Consider the following 14214-nt stretch of genomic DNA (forward strand, 5'->3'; position numbering starts at 1 on the left):
GGACCTGCAGCCTGAATGCAGCAGTGAGACTCAGTTTTTCACATATACTTCTGTTTACCATTTTCTATTGCCTTCCCTTAAGTGACTCCCAACAGTACAGGTTTTTTAATCAATCTTCTGAGGTCTTTCTTTACTCTCATGCAGGGAACCCAGACACCTAACTCTAACTGACATCCAGTATGTCTTTTCATCCCAACAGAACTAGTAGGTTCAATGGATACCTTTGAAAGCCTATCAGCGACCATTCTTGCTCTTAGGAGACTTCTGTATTTACTATTTTCCTTTTTGAATAAAAAGCCTAAACTTGAATCCATTTTCCATATGCAAAATAGCAAACCAAACACTGTGGTTTGTGTAACTTATGCTGTAAAGAGAGCTTTGTTTAAACTTAAGGAGCAGCAGCGTGCAAGAGTATCCCACATTTTGACATGCTCTAGCCTGTCTCCATTTCTAGAGCTGTAAAATGTGTTGATGACTTCTGGTTCTGTCAGTGCTCCTAGATTTGTCAGGCTGGTGAGCCACTGCCAAATACTGTAATAAATGTAGTTTTCTGTATGTGTTTTAGGCACCTTCTTTAAAAGAACTTATAACTTCTGTAACTATTTCACACTACACAGTTAGTAGTATCTGGTAAAGATTTCGAAGTGGCTTTTGACCTGAACATGGAGATTTCAGTTTCTTGACGCTGTTAAATGTTTTCAGTTTTAAGCAATGTTTATGAAGATGACAGCTTTCTGGAACTGTCTGCACTGCAATTTTTACAAAAAAGAAAGTCAGTAGTTGTTGTAGGCAAAATCACTCAAACTTTGCATTTCACATAAAATCTAGGAGAGCAAGGAAATAAGCCTACAGAGAGCCTGTCTTTAATAAAAAAATCCCTCTTGTCTCTGCAATCTTGCTGTAACTTATTAAATTCTGCTTCTTAATGTATCTCATGTATATACATAGATATCTGTGCCTGTTTGTATAGTTCCAAGTTACACATGCTGGGGAACTTTTTCATTTCCACTACGTTGTTGGAAATTTTCATTGTTCCATTGTACTAGGCAGCTTGCTGTCATTATACTTGGTGCCATTCACCAGGTACGAGCTTCCAAAATCTGTGATGATGGCGTTGTTTTGTATGTTCTGTATATAATATTTTAATATGTATTTTTACCTTCTGAGCTTTTCTAAGGAGAAATACTTTTTTCCCCCAACTTATGTTTAAAATAGGTGAAGTAAGTATCTTTCTGTGAACAAATGTTTTTGTTACTCTCTGAGATTCATTGTTAGGCAAATTGTCTTGAATATAAAATTACTATAAATCACATTTTGTAGAAACTGATGGATTATCTCATTAGCACAGTATTTCCATAACTTGCTATACAGAGAAGATTTCCCTTCTCATTATTTTCAGCAAAGGTGAAGTGAGATAACGAGCTTTTACTGACAAATTTTGGGATTTGAAATGTCTTGGTTTTACTTAACATATTTAGATGTGTATCTATAGGGATGGACATAAGAAAGCCAGAAGAGAGAGATAAGAACAGTCTTAAAACAATTGTAAGTAAGGATTCTGTCCATAGCTAAAAGTATTACTGAGAACTTTAATTTTATATAACTAGTTAGATTAATTCTGCTTTTGTGCAAGATGGAAATCTTAAATGCACTTTTTGTTCAAAACAGACACATTACCATACAAGAATCTGGAATGTCGAATGATACTGAAAATCCCTGTGACTGGGTGCTAAAAGGTAAGAGTCTTTGGAGATTTTTGAGTATGTAATCAAGACAGTAACCACAAATATGTTCAGTGGCAAAACCTAGGATTTCTACTTTCTGCATAAAATGAGAATTTGTTAGTTCAGTAATATCTTTTATTGTAACAGTGATTTCTTCCCTAATGCATATAAAATGGATGTATTTTGAAATGGTACAAGCCTGAGCCTTATAGGGAACATCTACTTCTCTGTGGTGCTTGTCTGCTGGTAGTACTGGGGGTTTTTTGGGGTTTGATTCTGGGTTTTTTTGACATCTCTCTGATACTTTAGGCAAGGAATTCTGTTAGTTGATGAGAAGATAGTAAGACACTGAGTACTGTGATACTGCTTTGGAGTCTGACTCATAATCTCACTTGATTGTTCTCTCGTGTTCTTCAGCAGACAGAATTTTATAATAGGGTTTTTTCCAGGTCGTACTTTTGTTTTTTGCAGATGCTATGCTCATTCCTCTGACAAACTGTTTTGGTTTTGAAGGATTTTTTTTTTTTTTTTTAAGAGAAGGATACTTCTGATTTAATGGGTTTTTTTCTTCCCATTTTAAGCAGAACAGTCCAACTAGGCAGCATCTGAATGTGATTTGTTTTGTTTTCTACAGCTTGCATACAGACCTACTATGCAAGGTATGTCTGATGTGGAAGTTTCTCTTGGATAGGTTGGAGGAACAGGATTTTGACTTTGAGCAGAAGCCCATTACTGACACACTGGAGAAGGCACAGGGTGCTGAGCCTGTTTTTGAAGGTTCTCGGTATTTTCAGTGTCAGTTTGTCAGCTTGCTATTAATGTATTGATTTTGCTGCAGGCTTGAAAAGTGTCTGTCACAGTACCTCTTGTGCTGGATTTTCATATTGTGTTGTATTCGTGTAGAAAGAGTGAGCGGTTTGGGCAGATGCAGCCTCCTGGAGAAAAAGGAGTGAATAGTGACTGGGGGATAAAAAGTTTCAGGCTTCAGTGATTAGAAGGCAGAATAAAAGGTAATGAGAGTTTAAGAGCTCAGACACCAAGAAATAGGCGGTAGTTGCCTCAGAAGAGGAGTAGGGAGGAAGCAGACAGGCCTCTGGTGATGTAAGGAGCCATAGGGGCCTGTGCCATGGTATCTGAAGTACTGAGTGACTAAACCAAACCTGGGAGCAAGTCTTGTGCTGTTTAGTAACTTCTGCATTAAACTGTTTGGTTTTTTACTTCATGTTCTAATGAAGTTTGAGACTAAAAGTCTTTGGGTCTTTTTGTAGTGCTTAAAATAAAAAGGTTGAAGTAGGTCCTTCTTCCCAGATCTGAGAAACTTAGTATCATATCACACTCTTAGATTAATATGCACATGGTAACTTATGTTTGATGTATGACTCTCTAAAAAGACCTGTATAGAACCAAAGAAAAGTGCCTGGTTTTGGTAATTACTGACACTTTTTGCATTTATTTAGAAGTACGTATTAGTGCTTTGGTGTCTTGTGCTGCGTAGCGAGGTCATGGCTGCTTGTCTCAGTGGCTTCACAATCTAAGGGCAACAAATACTACAGTTAAGGTATTCTGGATGACATCAGTCTTCTTCATCTTTCAAGTGAAAATCTTGCGTACATTGTCCTCATGCAGATGTGTCTTGTACTGATGATCATACAGAGACCAGTAACTAAGATTAAAGACTTTTCTATAATAATCTGATTCTTTCTTCCAGTATCCTAACAATGCAGTGCACTTGAAATTAATTCATGTGATCCAATAAAACATTGAATTTCTTTTCTATGCAGAGCTCTTCTATTGTACATAAACAGCTGCTTCAGAAAGCTGCAGTCAGGTGTTCTGTTCATTTCCTGTGGCATCTGCAAAAGGTGCTGAAATTTCCTGATGCTGAATTCTCATTGAGTTTACTGTATTACAGGAATTAGGAGTTTCTCAGAGTTACCTATATTTAGTTCAGGGTTGCATCATGTCATTATGATTAACTTATTCCCTTCTCCAGCAAAGACTAAGTGTTTATTTGCTTAGCAAATTACCATACATATCTTTGGCTGTGTTTTAATAACAAAGCTTAACTGAATTTATTTCTAAAATATTGAATTAAATATTATAAAAATAAACCTGTTGTACTGTTCTACAGGGACTATTACAGAACATGCAGCTTGGATAACATTTTAATTGCAGATTCAGTTTAATATTTATTTGAAATGGTTTGTGCTTTAAAGTTGAAATAATTTTACATACAAATTTCACATTTAGGAAGTCCTAGGAGTTCTTAAATGTCGTTAGTATTAAGGCTTTGTAATATTTAGGAAATAAAAGCTTTGTTGTCTTGTAGCACGGGAAACACATAAAATAATGTGTTTATACAATTTTCAGCTAAAGATATTAAAACCCACAACTCCTCCAGAGGAAGCAGTCCTTTGGGAGGTGTTAATGAGGACTTTCTTGAAGATGGGCAACTGAGAGAACTAGATGAACTTTTAAAGAGTTTTGACATGGATGAAAAGGTACTGAGAAATCATGCTTTCTGTCACTGAATAGTTTAAGAAATTATAGTCCGTGTAATTGGATAATTTTAATTTTTAATGCTGTTTTATCAACAAAATTTTTACTTTCCTGTAATAAAAAGAATACTAGCGTTTCATAGATTAGTGTGCTATTGACAGTGTAAGTTTTACTTTGTCACTATTAATTCATCTTCATATTTGAAATGAAACGATATCATTACATCGTTGTTACAGTAATTATGTATTACCGATCATATGAAAATTACTGTTCAGTGAACACTTAGGAGTACTACTGTGCATATGTGACATAGGTATTTTTACATAACATACCTAGTTTTAAAAGATGGCCTTAAATGCTTCTCACCACACAGTCTCAGAAGGATGGAGTGGTGTTGGAAAGCTGGAGAGCTGCACAGCCATCATGCATTTGACGAGGATCATTCTGTGGCTCATTACTTGGGCAGAAGGGCCATTACTTTAACATACTGACTTCCTGGCGGTTCAGAGCGAACGTTAAACCATTTTCGTGCTCGCTGACTTTATCTGACCTTTCTACTCTCTGTCCTCCTTCCTCTAGATAATAAGTCTAGGTCTTTTAAGACTTGCTGAAGTTTTGTACTATTTACTGCTTTGATAATGGATTGGAATTTACATCTCACTGCCACTCAGACATAGCTGCTGATAGCATTTACTGTTTTCCACTGCTTCAAGAGTGGATAATGGTTTTAACTGGATAAGTAAAACTGTAAAATTCACGTGGCTGAAAACTGGTAAGTAATTGATAAGGTCAAACAGTAGGGAATCCATTTCCCTGGCAAATTCATTATTTAAAAGCAGAATAGAAACATTTCCTTCAGCAAATGGAATTGGGATTGCTAACATCTCATTCACAAAGTGAACAGGTGCTGTTTTGTGCCCTGGCCTCTTGGAGAGGGTAAAAGACCTATCCTGTCACATAGGATAGGTTTGTGGAGGCATAGTACTTGTTGCAATATTGCCAGGTCAATGCCAGTTGGGCTACTTCGTAGTGTTGTGGCTTTATAAAATCAGTGTCCTAATGTTTGTTTTTCTGTGCTGTGTTGGACAGCAGTAAATATGTATAACTAATCTCACCCAAACCTCAAACTTAACCAAACTTAAGTGACAAAATACATGCTACGGCCCTAAACCAATTCCTGTATGTGGATGGAAAACTAGCTGTGCAGACCTGGGGAGGGAGTGGAATGGCAGAACGCTTGTTGCAAGTATTCTACCATTTGGGGTGGTTCTGGGGATTTGTTTTTTTGATGGCTTTTCCAACTAAAAATGCTGTGAGAAGGACAAAAACTAACCATGGAGAAAACCCTAAAAATATTTGGGGAACTGGTAGAATGAAGTTTGGAAATCCAATGAGAGCATATCTATGTCTAATTCTTTGGCTATCATAAATTAGTGATAGAATGTGCAGTTCAAGTTACTTCATGAGTAACGGTCAAAACAAAGCCAGGATTTCATTACTTTGTTCGGTATTAGTCTTTTCAGATTCTCACCCCCAAATATGTTAGGTGCTGTCTTTTTTTTCTCCGTATCTTTGGGGTTTTTTTACTCATATACCATGGTGCACAGTTTTAATTTTTCATTAAGCTTAATGGAATGTCTTTTATGGGTTTCTACACATCTGTCAGGCACAGTTAAAATTGCGCAATGGGCCTCAAAATTGCTGGGATTATCAGTGGGAACAAAGAGAAGTGAAGACGATCATGTCACCTTTTTTCCAATGAAAAAAATCACTATTTCAGAGATCAGAGTATAACGGCAGTGTGTCCATTTAAAAAGATGGACCTGACAGTCCAAATTATAGTTTTTACAGTCAAGACTATATTATCACACCTTCCAACAATTACTAACAGTTTTAAGTGTGTAGTGTAAAGCATAACAGGCTTAGTAGTGCTTTGTGTATCTGAAAACACATTTTAAATATCTTCACAGTTCAGGTTTGCAGATGGAGTGCCTGATGTTAAACAAGAAAAAAAGGGTGAAGCTGAAAAAAGGTATATACATGTATATTCATGTAACCTGTGATGTTCCCCAGTTACTATACAAATGAAATATGATGTTTTTACCAAAACACCATCAGCATTTTAATTCAATTTTTCTATGTTATTGTGACTATATGATTAAGAAAATAAATATGTGAAATAACATAATTTCACTGTGCAAAGTACAAGGCAAGTATAGTCGTAGCCTGACAGGACAATAGATATTATTTTGTCCTCCAGATGGTGACAAAATGTATCCACTTTATGCCAGTGTCTCACCTTGGCCTCTCAATGCAAGTATAGCGTAAGACACATTTCCAGACCCAGTAGTACTTACCAGAACGTTTTAGGTGGCGGGGGGGGGGAAATCAATGAAACTTTCAGCTTTCTTTTCTGCCTCTTGGGACTTTCTAAACTGATGAAAGAATTGAAAGATCTCATTCAAATTCAGGCTGACATATTTGAACAGCAGTAGAAAAAGGCACTTAAAAACTTGGCATGTAGAGTTAAGCATGTGCTTTGCTGTTCTGGTAGCTTCAAGCTATGCTTACAGTGTTTATTGTACATACAACTTAAAGTGCCAGACTAAGAAACTTCCATTCAGCATCAGCCCAAAAGCTGAATAGGACTTTGTAGAAAAAGTATACTTAACTGATGGAATACTTCAGTACTTAAAAGAGAAGTAACAGATATTTCAGAGTCATTTTCACAATAATCAAGAAATCCTAGCTGGCATAGAAGAGGGTGTTACTTTTTTCCAGCACCAGTCACATTTCTGTGACAGGCTTGAAGTGTACAAGAAGCTCGTTAAATGGAGAGTACTGCATCTTTTCATTGATCCACTAGAGAGCTCCAAGCTCCTCCTCCTGGTAAAACACTCATTTAAATTTAGCTTAGTAACATCAATAGTTTATGCTATAGACCAAGTAGATTATGCTGGTTAAAATATGTTTGTGCAAGTGATGCTGTGTTACTTCACTTCCTTAGTTGATATGCAGCACTCTCTGTGGTTAGAGAAAAGGCATTTATTCCTTCATTTGGAGTCAAACTATTTTCTCTAATTTTACTCAAAAATGTTACCATTGCAAAGTTTCATCTAGAAGAAAACATAGTTACTGTTCTTACTTAGCAAACTCCACTTTTAGTGATGCTGTTACTTAAAAAAATGAATTGATTGTAGAGTTTACAGTTCCTGGTAAAATTGCATGTAGTTTCATGCCTAAATTAAAAAGAGAGTGGATATTACTATCCTGAAGTAAGCTATGAAAATCCTGTTGTGTCATATCTGAGGCTGGCATCACGAGGAAGCATAAGAAAAATTTTACATCGTAACTTGAAAAATCTGAGTAACTAGATCTGCAGATTTTTTTTCCTCTGGAGACCGATACAATACATTGACTAGAATAGAAATAAAGATTGATACTGAATTTGGGTATATTACATAGAATTTATTCTTTGCTGTAGCATTTTTATTTCAAACTGTATTAAAACCAGCCCACAATTCAGGAAAGATTTGAATTATCCTGGCTATGAGAAGTATTAAATAGCTAGAAAGTGCTCCTCATAAGGGATAGCAAGTCTATTTCTGTCTCCAAACAGCAAGCAGGCTGAAGTGTCCTTTGTACTGAATTTAGATTCTTGATTGAAGGGGCGAGAGGAGGAAGATCTCATGAAAGGGGATTTTGTTTTCCTGTGGCTTTATTTACAAGTAAGAAAGAGATCACTAAGTACCTTGCTAGCAATATTTGTAGCTTATTTTGGAAAACATCACGTTTTAGTAGTTTAATTATCTGGAATGTACATATTTGTGAGTAGTTAAAGGCAGAACAGTCTTTAATTGGAGTTCCCTTTGAAATCACCTAAATCTTCTTCTGAGTCGAAAACAGTTGGCTCTTCACATGTAATCCAAAAGCTTTTGAAATTACTTCTTTGGCAGATATTGCATAACAGACTACTGAAAAGTAGATGCTTCTTCAGAGGTGACAGCAATCATCTCAGTCTTCCTGTTAGCATAGTGGAAAAAAAACTAAAAGTGGTTCATGGGCGTCTCTTCTACTTATTTATTGAATTTCATATAGTTACACTTTAAGACAGAATAATCTCAGCTAAGATCATAATCAGGTTAGACCAGGCAATGAGAGTAACGAAAGTGAAGTTGTTGGGACTGCTAGCTATTTAAATTTACACCAAGTTTTTAAATGTTGTTTAAATTATTGAAGAAATTCTCATCTTTCATAAACTTAATCCCCCTTTTTAGGCATTTAGTATATGGGAGAAGCACTTGTTTAAGTTGGTTAAATAAATTTTGGTTTTTTTTAATGCTCAACAGTGACTGTAAATACAATGATGTCGTGAACTGTGAATTGCTATCAGGATTGCATCCATTGTGTGCCCCGAAAGTAAATGTCCTCAGTGAAGCTACAGTGATGAAACCCCGGACAAATGGTATTGGTGAACCCTCTAGAATTTATTTTTACATCTGTTTTATTTACCTATAAAATCTTAAAAAATTTCTTCAATTCCTGAAGGCATTGGCTGGAATTTGTTTTAGTTTGCATACACAGAAGGAAAAATGCAAGCTCCCATATGATAGGTTAGTGGGGTTTGTTGGGTTGGGTTTTTTAGCAGAATCCTGTTTGGTAGGGTCAAATAGCAAGTTCTGAGATACTTTAATGGTACAGCAGTGCCTGCATTCTTAGTAAGTTGGCACATTGTGTTTGAGCCATGTTATTGGCAAGTAACTTGTTTTTCTTTCTTTGTGGTCAGAGAACATGACCGCAGGTTTTCTTGGTGGTTTATTATCTGTTGGCAAAACTTAGCTAAGGGATTTGCCCACCTTGCCAAAGGTCTGAACTTTCTTTTTATGCCAATTCAAACATTTGTGAGGCAGTCACTAGACTAGAAGAGGGAAATGATCTAGATTTGAAAAGCAGCGCTTAATTTTGACCTGGTATATTTCACAGCTGGGACAGGTACCTCTTAAATGTCTCTGCCACCAGAGAAATCATAATGTAATGGAACTGTAGTAAAAGTTTCCTTCTCTTTTTTTCTGCACGTAACAAATCTGACATTTAACCTTACATAAATGCATAGTTTTATTTGACATACAAGATAGAGAAAAACAAGAATTGATTGCTTATGGATAGATACTGCATTCTGTTTCTTTGCAACAGCTGTTTTGGAAATTAATGGTTTTAGAATTAGTGGTTGATATGGATGTTTATAAACATGGATTTCTTGAATTGAGATCAGTGGCAGAGGTTCTTGCTTAGTTTCAAATTATACTGCCAGTCTGAGCTTGGAGAATGATTCTATCATCATGTCATTTAACAATATTTTCAGGAAGTGCAAGAAACACAGATGCTGTAAAAAGCAACTGTGAAATATGTCTCTAGACTACAGTAATTTCAAATGGCTCATGTCTTTGGCCTTAAAAGCATATACACCTTCTGAAGAATTCTAAATCTTCCTTCTTAAAATCACTTGAAACTGTTGCCAAAGCAAGAGTTTCTGTGCTAGGTGAGGACAAAACGGCCTTTTTTTCCCCCCCCAGAACTGTGCAGGCTGGATTGGCTGTTTCACTTTAGTGCTTGTTCCTCTATAAATTTGACATACAGTCAGCAGGGAGAGTACAAACTGTTGAAAGGACCTGGTCAGAAGCTCAGTGCTGTGGGGACAGCAAGAATCTAGAGGAAAGACTTCTGAGCTCAAGTTCCTAGAGGCATTTTTCTGCAGCTAGTGGATGACTATTTTCTCAGTCTTTTTCCTGTCACTAAATTTATCCAATCCTGAATTTACCAAATTGACCACCATCACTGCACAAAATTACACACCTGTGACAGTACGTAACATTTAGATATTTAATTGTTCTACATTATGTTTCTCTTTCCTATCCTGTGATAGTCCTATCTGTTTAGAAAGACATGCAGATTAAGAACCCGGTACCTAGTGCAAGTCTCTAGTAGAACATACATCATTATTGGATGCTTTTCAGTAACAATAGCTTGTCAAAAAGGGCTAAGCACCTTGCTTTTTGAATACCCAGTACTTTAAGGGGCCAGATAGGAACCCTAGAAAGCAAGGCATTCAAAAGCTCTTCTCTTTAGATATGGAGTTGAAAATTTGAACTTTTATCTTCCATTAGCAGTATTCTTTTTTTTTTTCAGAGAAAGAAATCTGTTATCAATAATAATTGAAGTTCTAAACCCAAGTTTCAGTGTTAAGAAACCAGTAACTTAACATTGGGCTTATCTTGATATTGCACTGCTGAAAACATAGGTTATTAAAAGTTTTATTTCAATTCTGGAAAAATAGTTTAAATTTATGGCTAGTGATTTGAGAATGCAAAGATAACTGATAATGTGGTAGGTTTGTTTTTCTTTTGAAATTAAAACTTCTGGATATTTTTATTCCATTTCTCTTCTTATCTCTGTAAGTTAGATTAGAAACTTTGGATAAAGTAGTGAAGTTTTTAATTTAAATGTGCTTACTCTTGGAATTTCGTGCAAAGTCTCAGTTTTAGGATAATTACAAAAACTGTAACTTAAATTTCTGGCTTTAGATTTTATTAATCACATTTTCATTAATCATTGCTGTGACTTGAACTATAAATATAGAGGAAAATAAGATAAATGAGAGTGGTTTCAGTATCATTTGTTTTATTACATGATCCATTTATTGCCCTCATCCTAATTTTTAGATTACAAATTTTCAGGAAAAAGTCCTTTACTGCCGTTGCAAAATTATGGAGATTCTGAGCCATGGAAGATGGAAAAAAATGCAAATGTGAGTTGTTAAACTCTTAATGATTTCTGATCCTTTGGCACTCATTTTGTTACGGATATTCAGACAATTCACCATATATCTAGTCAGAAATTATGAATCTATGTGTTTATGTTTCTACTCTTCTGAAGATGCTATCACTGAGTAAATGCAATTTCTGAGAACAAAATCAATGATGAGGGACAGCTATTCACGGTGGAGCTTTGTTTATTTCTGTTTCCAGCTTAAGCAAAATCAAATAATGCTTTTTGGTTTGTTGTTTTTGTAGAACTGCAGACAAGGTTTCACATGTTTAAGACAGACTGCATTATCCATTATGCTGGGCACTGAAAAAAGGGTAAAGAAAATGGATGTCCCAGAATTCTCAGACTGTTATCCAGAGCCATGCAGGAGTTTGTCACCTTTCTTCCTCCTTTCTACTCCTTGTCCATCTCATTTAGCAGTTCTTACGTTGTTCTGTCTGTGGTCTGCAAGACAGATTTTTGTTGTGTTAGACACTAACAAAACATGTGACAAGGGATTAATGTTGGTCTGCTTTGAAACGCTGCAGATACAGTATAGAGATGAGGGTTATTTTAGAGCTTTAATTGTAGATCATATATTTTTTGCTTTTGTTTAGAATTCATAAGTATTTTGAAATTCTCAAAAAAAGAGCATGTTTGCTTTCAGAAAATACTATTTGTTGGATTTTTTTTCTGCTTGTTTTAATTTTATTTTATTTCAGGCTTCTCATTCAGTCCATCAGATCCTCGAGATGATTGAATTGCCCCGTAAATATTGCAGATTTTATTTCATGACTTTGCGTGGGTGTGAAAGAGCAAAATGTTGGTTTTGGCATGTTCCTGAACAAGGAGATGAAAAGGTAAAGAGATTTATTGAAGAAAGGAACAGATTGTAAATGTGAACACTTTTTAAACACAAACGACATCTCCTTTGTTCATTTATATATGGAAAGGGAGTAAATTTCAGAGATTGATGGATCAAAGAAAAAGTTCAGAAATTCTTCCTCTCAAGGTCTTTTTAAGTTCTTTTTTTAAAAAAGGTAGAGTTTTTAACTAGTAGACTTTTTAAGAGAACGGACATCAGCAACAGAGCAAGAATTAGGCTGTACAAATAGAAAGTAGTAGAATGGGGAGATTCTGAGACATTTCTATCTCATGCATTGAACGCCTATAAGCAAACACAGACTTCATATGTATTCTTAAAGTTAAAAAACCAGCTATGATATATTACTGTCTGCAAGTTTTGTGCAACAAGGGTGTGTCTGTTTAAAGATGCTCTAATCTCCTTAAATGGAACAACAATTCTCATAATATTTGCAAGCAAAAGTACTTTTCCAGTGGTGGGCAAAGTAGATGTGTTTTCAAACCATTTAACAAAGAAATTATGAGTCTAATACTTCCAAGCACTGTGCAAGGCAGGCTAATCGTGCTGTCATGTCATAAGATTTTGGAATTGGCTGTATGAAACCGAGACTTAGGTGATTCTGGAAGTCACTTGGAAGCAAACAAAAAGATTAAAACAATTAAAGACAAATACCTAAACTTGTCTTCCTCAGGTCTTACAAGATTTATTTCTTATCTACCATTTTATTGGTATGAGTAAGATTTGATCATTGGTGAGATTAAGTAAGAAATTACAGAATTGAAATGTAAAAAAATAACTTGTGGTGAACCTGTTGGGCATAAATACTTAAAAAAAAAAAGGTAGCATCTAAAGGTGCTTATAGAACCATAGAATGGTTTGGGTTGAAAGGGACCTCAAAGATCATCTAGTTTCAACCCCCCTGCCATGGGGGGGTTATCCATCTCCTTGATATCTTAAATATACTGTGTCAGAATTTTTAAAATACATCAATATAATTTGGGTTTAGTTTTCTTAATGTTTTCTTTTTTCCTTGTTATTTCTCAAAAAAAGAACTATTTTTTTTTCTAATGCTTTGTAACTCCTTTGAAAGTGTATATGATAGCTTAAAAATACTAAGATCATTTGAGAGTAATTTTGTATGGGTCATTTTCCTTTTTCCTCAATTGCGAAATATCTTTGGCAGGCTGTAGTGAATATCAGTAATTTTCAGCTAGTATGTATGAATTATGTTTTATACTGCTTCATTATATACAGACACATTAAAGAATTAAATTATTTGCCTAAAACTATTAAAAATCAATTCCATTTGATTTTACTTGTGGTGCAGCACTCCAGCACACTTACTGTTCTGCCCACCAAACCTAGCCTAACTTTCTTGGTAGTCTGGAAGTATACTCTGGGTTTTGTTTGTGTATTTATTTATCTTTTTAGAACTATCCATTAAAAAATGATAGTGGGCCTAGCACCTCATGGTGGCACCAAAGTACATAAATGGAAGACAGGTAAAGCAGCAGCAAAGTCGTCAAGTACAGGGGAGATAAATCTCTTTAGGAACTGTTATGCAGACTGGTAGTCCACTTGCTTAATACTATGTTTTCAGTCATGATTGTTAGGAGAATTTTTGAAGGGAAATACCTTTCCCCATAATGGAAATTCTATCCTTTTTATTAAGTATCTGTTTGATGCTTTATGGCTTAACCTACTAGGATTTAGTACTCTTAACAATTGTTAATCACACAACACAGCAGTGATCTAATTAATAAAAACATCATATGTTTTGAAAATCGACATACTCTTGAGCTCAGCAAGTTCTACAAGTTGCCAGATGTATTTTTTTTTTAAGTTGCCTTTAATTTCACACAGTGAAATCTCTTTTGTATTAGGCAAAGTAAACAAAACTATTAAGACTGTTTTAAATACTTCCCAAAGTATTTAAAAGGTGTATCTTAATGATGTGTATAAGGATCTGATGGTGGGTTGAAGAAGATGGATTCAGACTCTTCTCAGTGGTGCCTAATGAAAGGGCAAGAGACAGTGGGCATAAATTGAAATTACAGGAAATTCAGTTTGTGTATAAGAAGAAACTTTTTTTACTGTGAGGGTGGTCAAACACTAGAACAGGTTGGCCAGAGAGGTTGTAGAATCTCCATCCCTGAAGATATTCAGAACCTGACTGGGCATGGTCCTGAGCAACCTAGGCTATTTGACCCGGCTTTTAGCAGAAGGGCTGGACTGGATGGTTTAGAGAGATGCCTTCCAACCTCAGCTATTCTGTGATTCTGCTTATGGTTTTTACCAAAATACTTGTACTATGTAGTATTG

General features: G+C 35.5%; 1 protein-coding gene across 1 annotated transcript in view; it reads left to right on the forward strand.

Moving 5' to 3' along the window:
- TOPAZ1 (testis and ovary specific TOPAZ 1) overlaps nucleotides 1-14214 on the forward strand; it is a 41865-nt gene that overhangs the window by 8661 nt on the left and 18990 nt on the right. The window contains exons 3-8 of the mRNA XM_054818468.1: nucleotides 1669-1736; nucleotides 4095-4225; nucleotides 6194-6255; nucleotides 8573-8688; nucleotides 10958-11028; nucleotides 11750-11887. Of these exons, the coding sequence (XP_054674443.1) occupies nucleotides 1669-1736; nucleotides 4095-4225; nucleotides 6194-6255; nucleotides 8573-8688; nucleotides 10958-11028; nucleotides 11750-11887 (586 nt within the window). The remainder of the gene's footprint in view (nucleotides 1-1668; nucleotides 1737-4094; nucleotides 4226-6193; nucleotides 6256-8572; nucleotides 8689-10957; nucleotides 11029-11749; nucleotides 11888-14214) is intronic.

Source organism: Grus americana, chromosome 2 (genome assembly GCF_028858705.1).
Source record: "Grus americana isolate bGruAme1 chromosome 2, bGruAme1.mat, whole genome shotgun sequence".
In the NCBI taxonomy this organism is placed as follows: Eukaryota; Metazoa; Chordata; class Aves; order Gruiformes; family Gruidae; genus Grus; species Grus americana.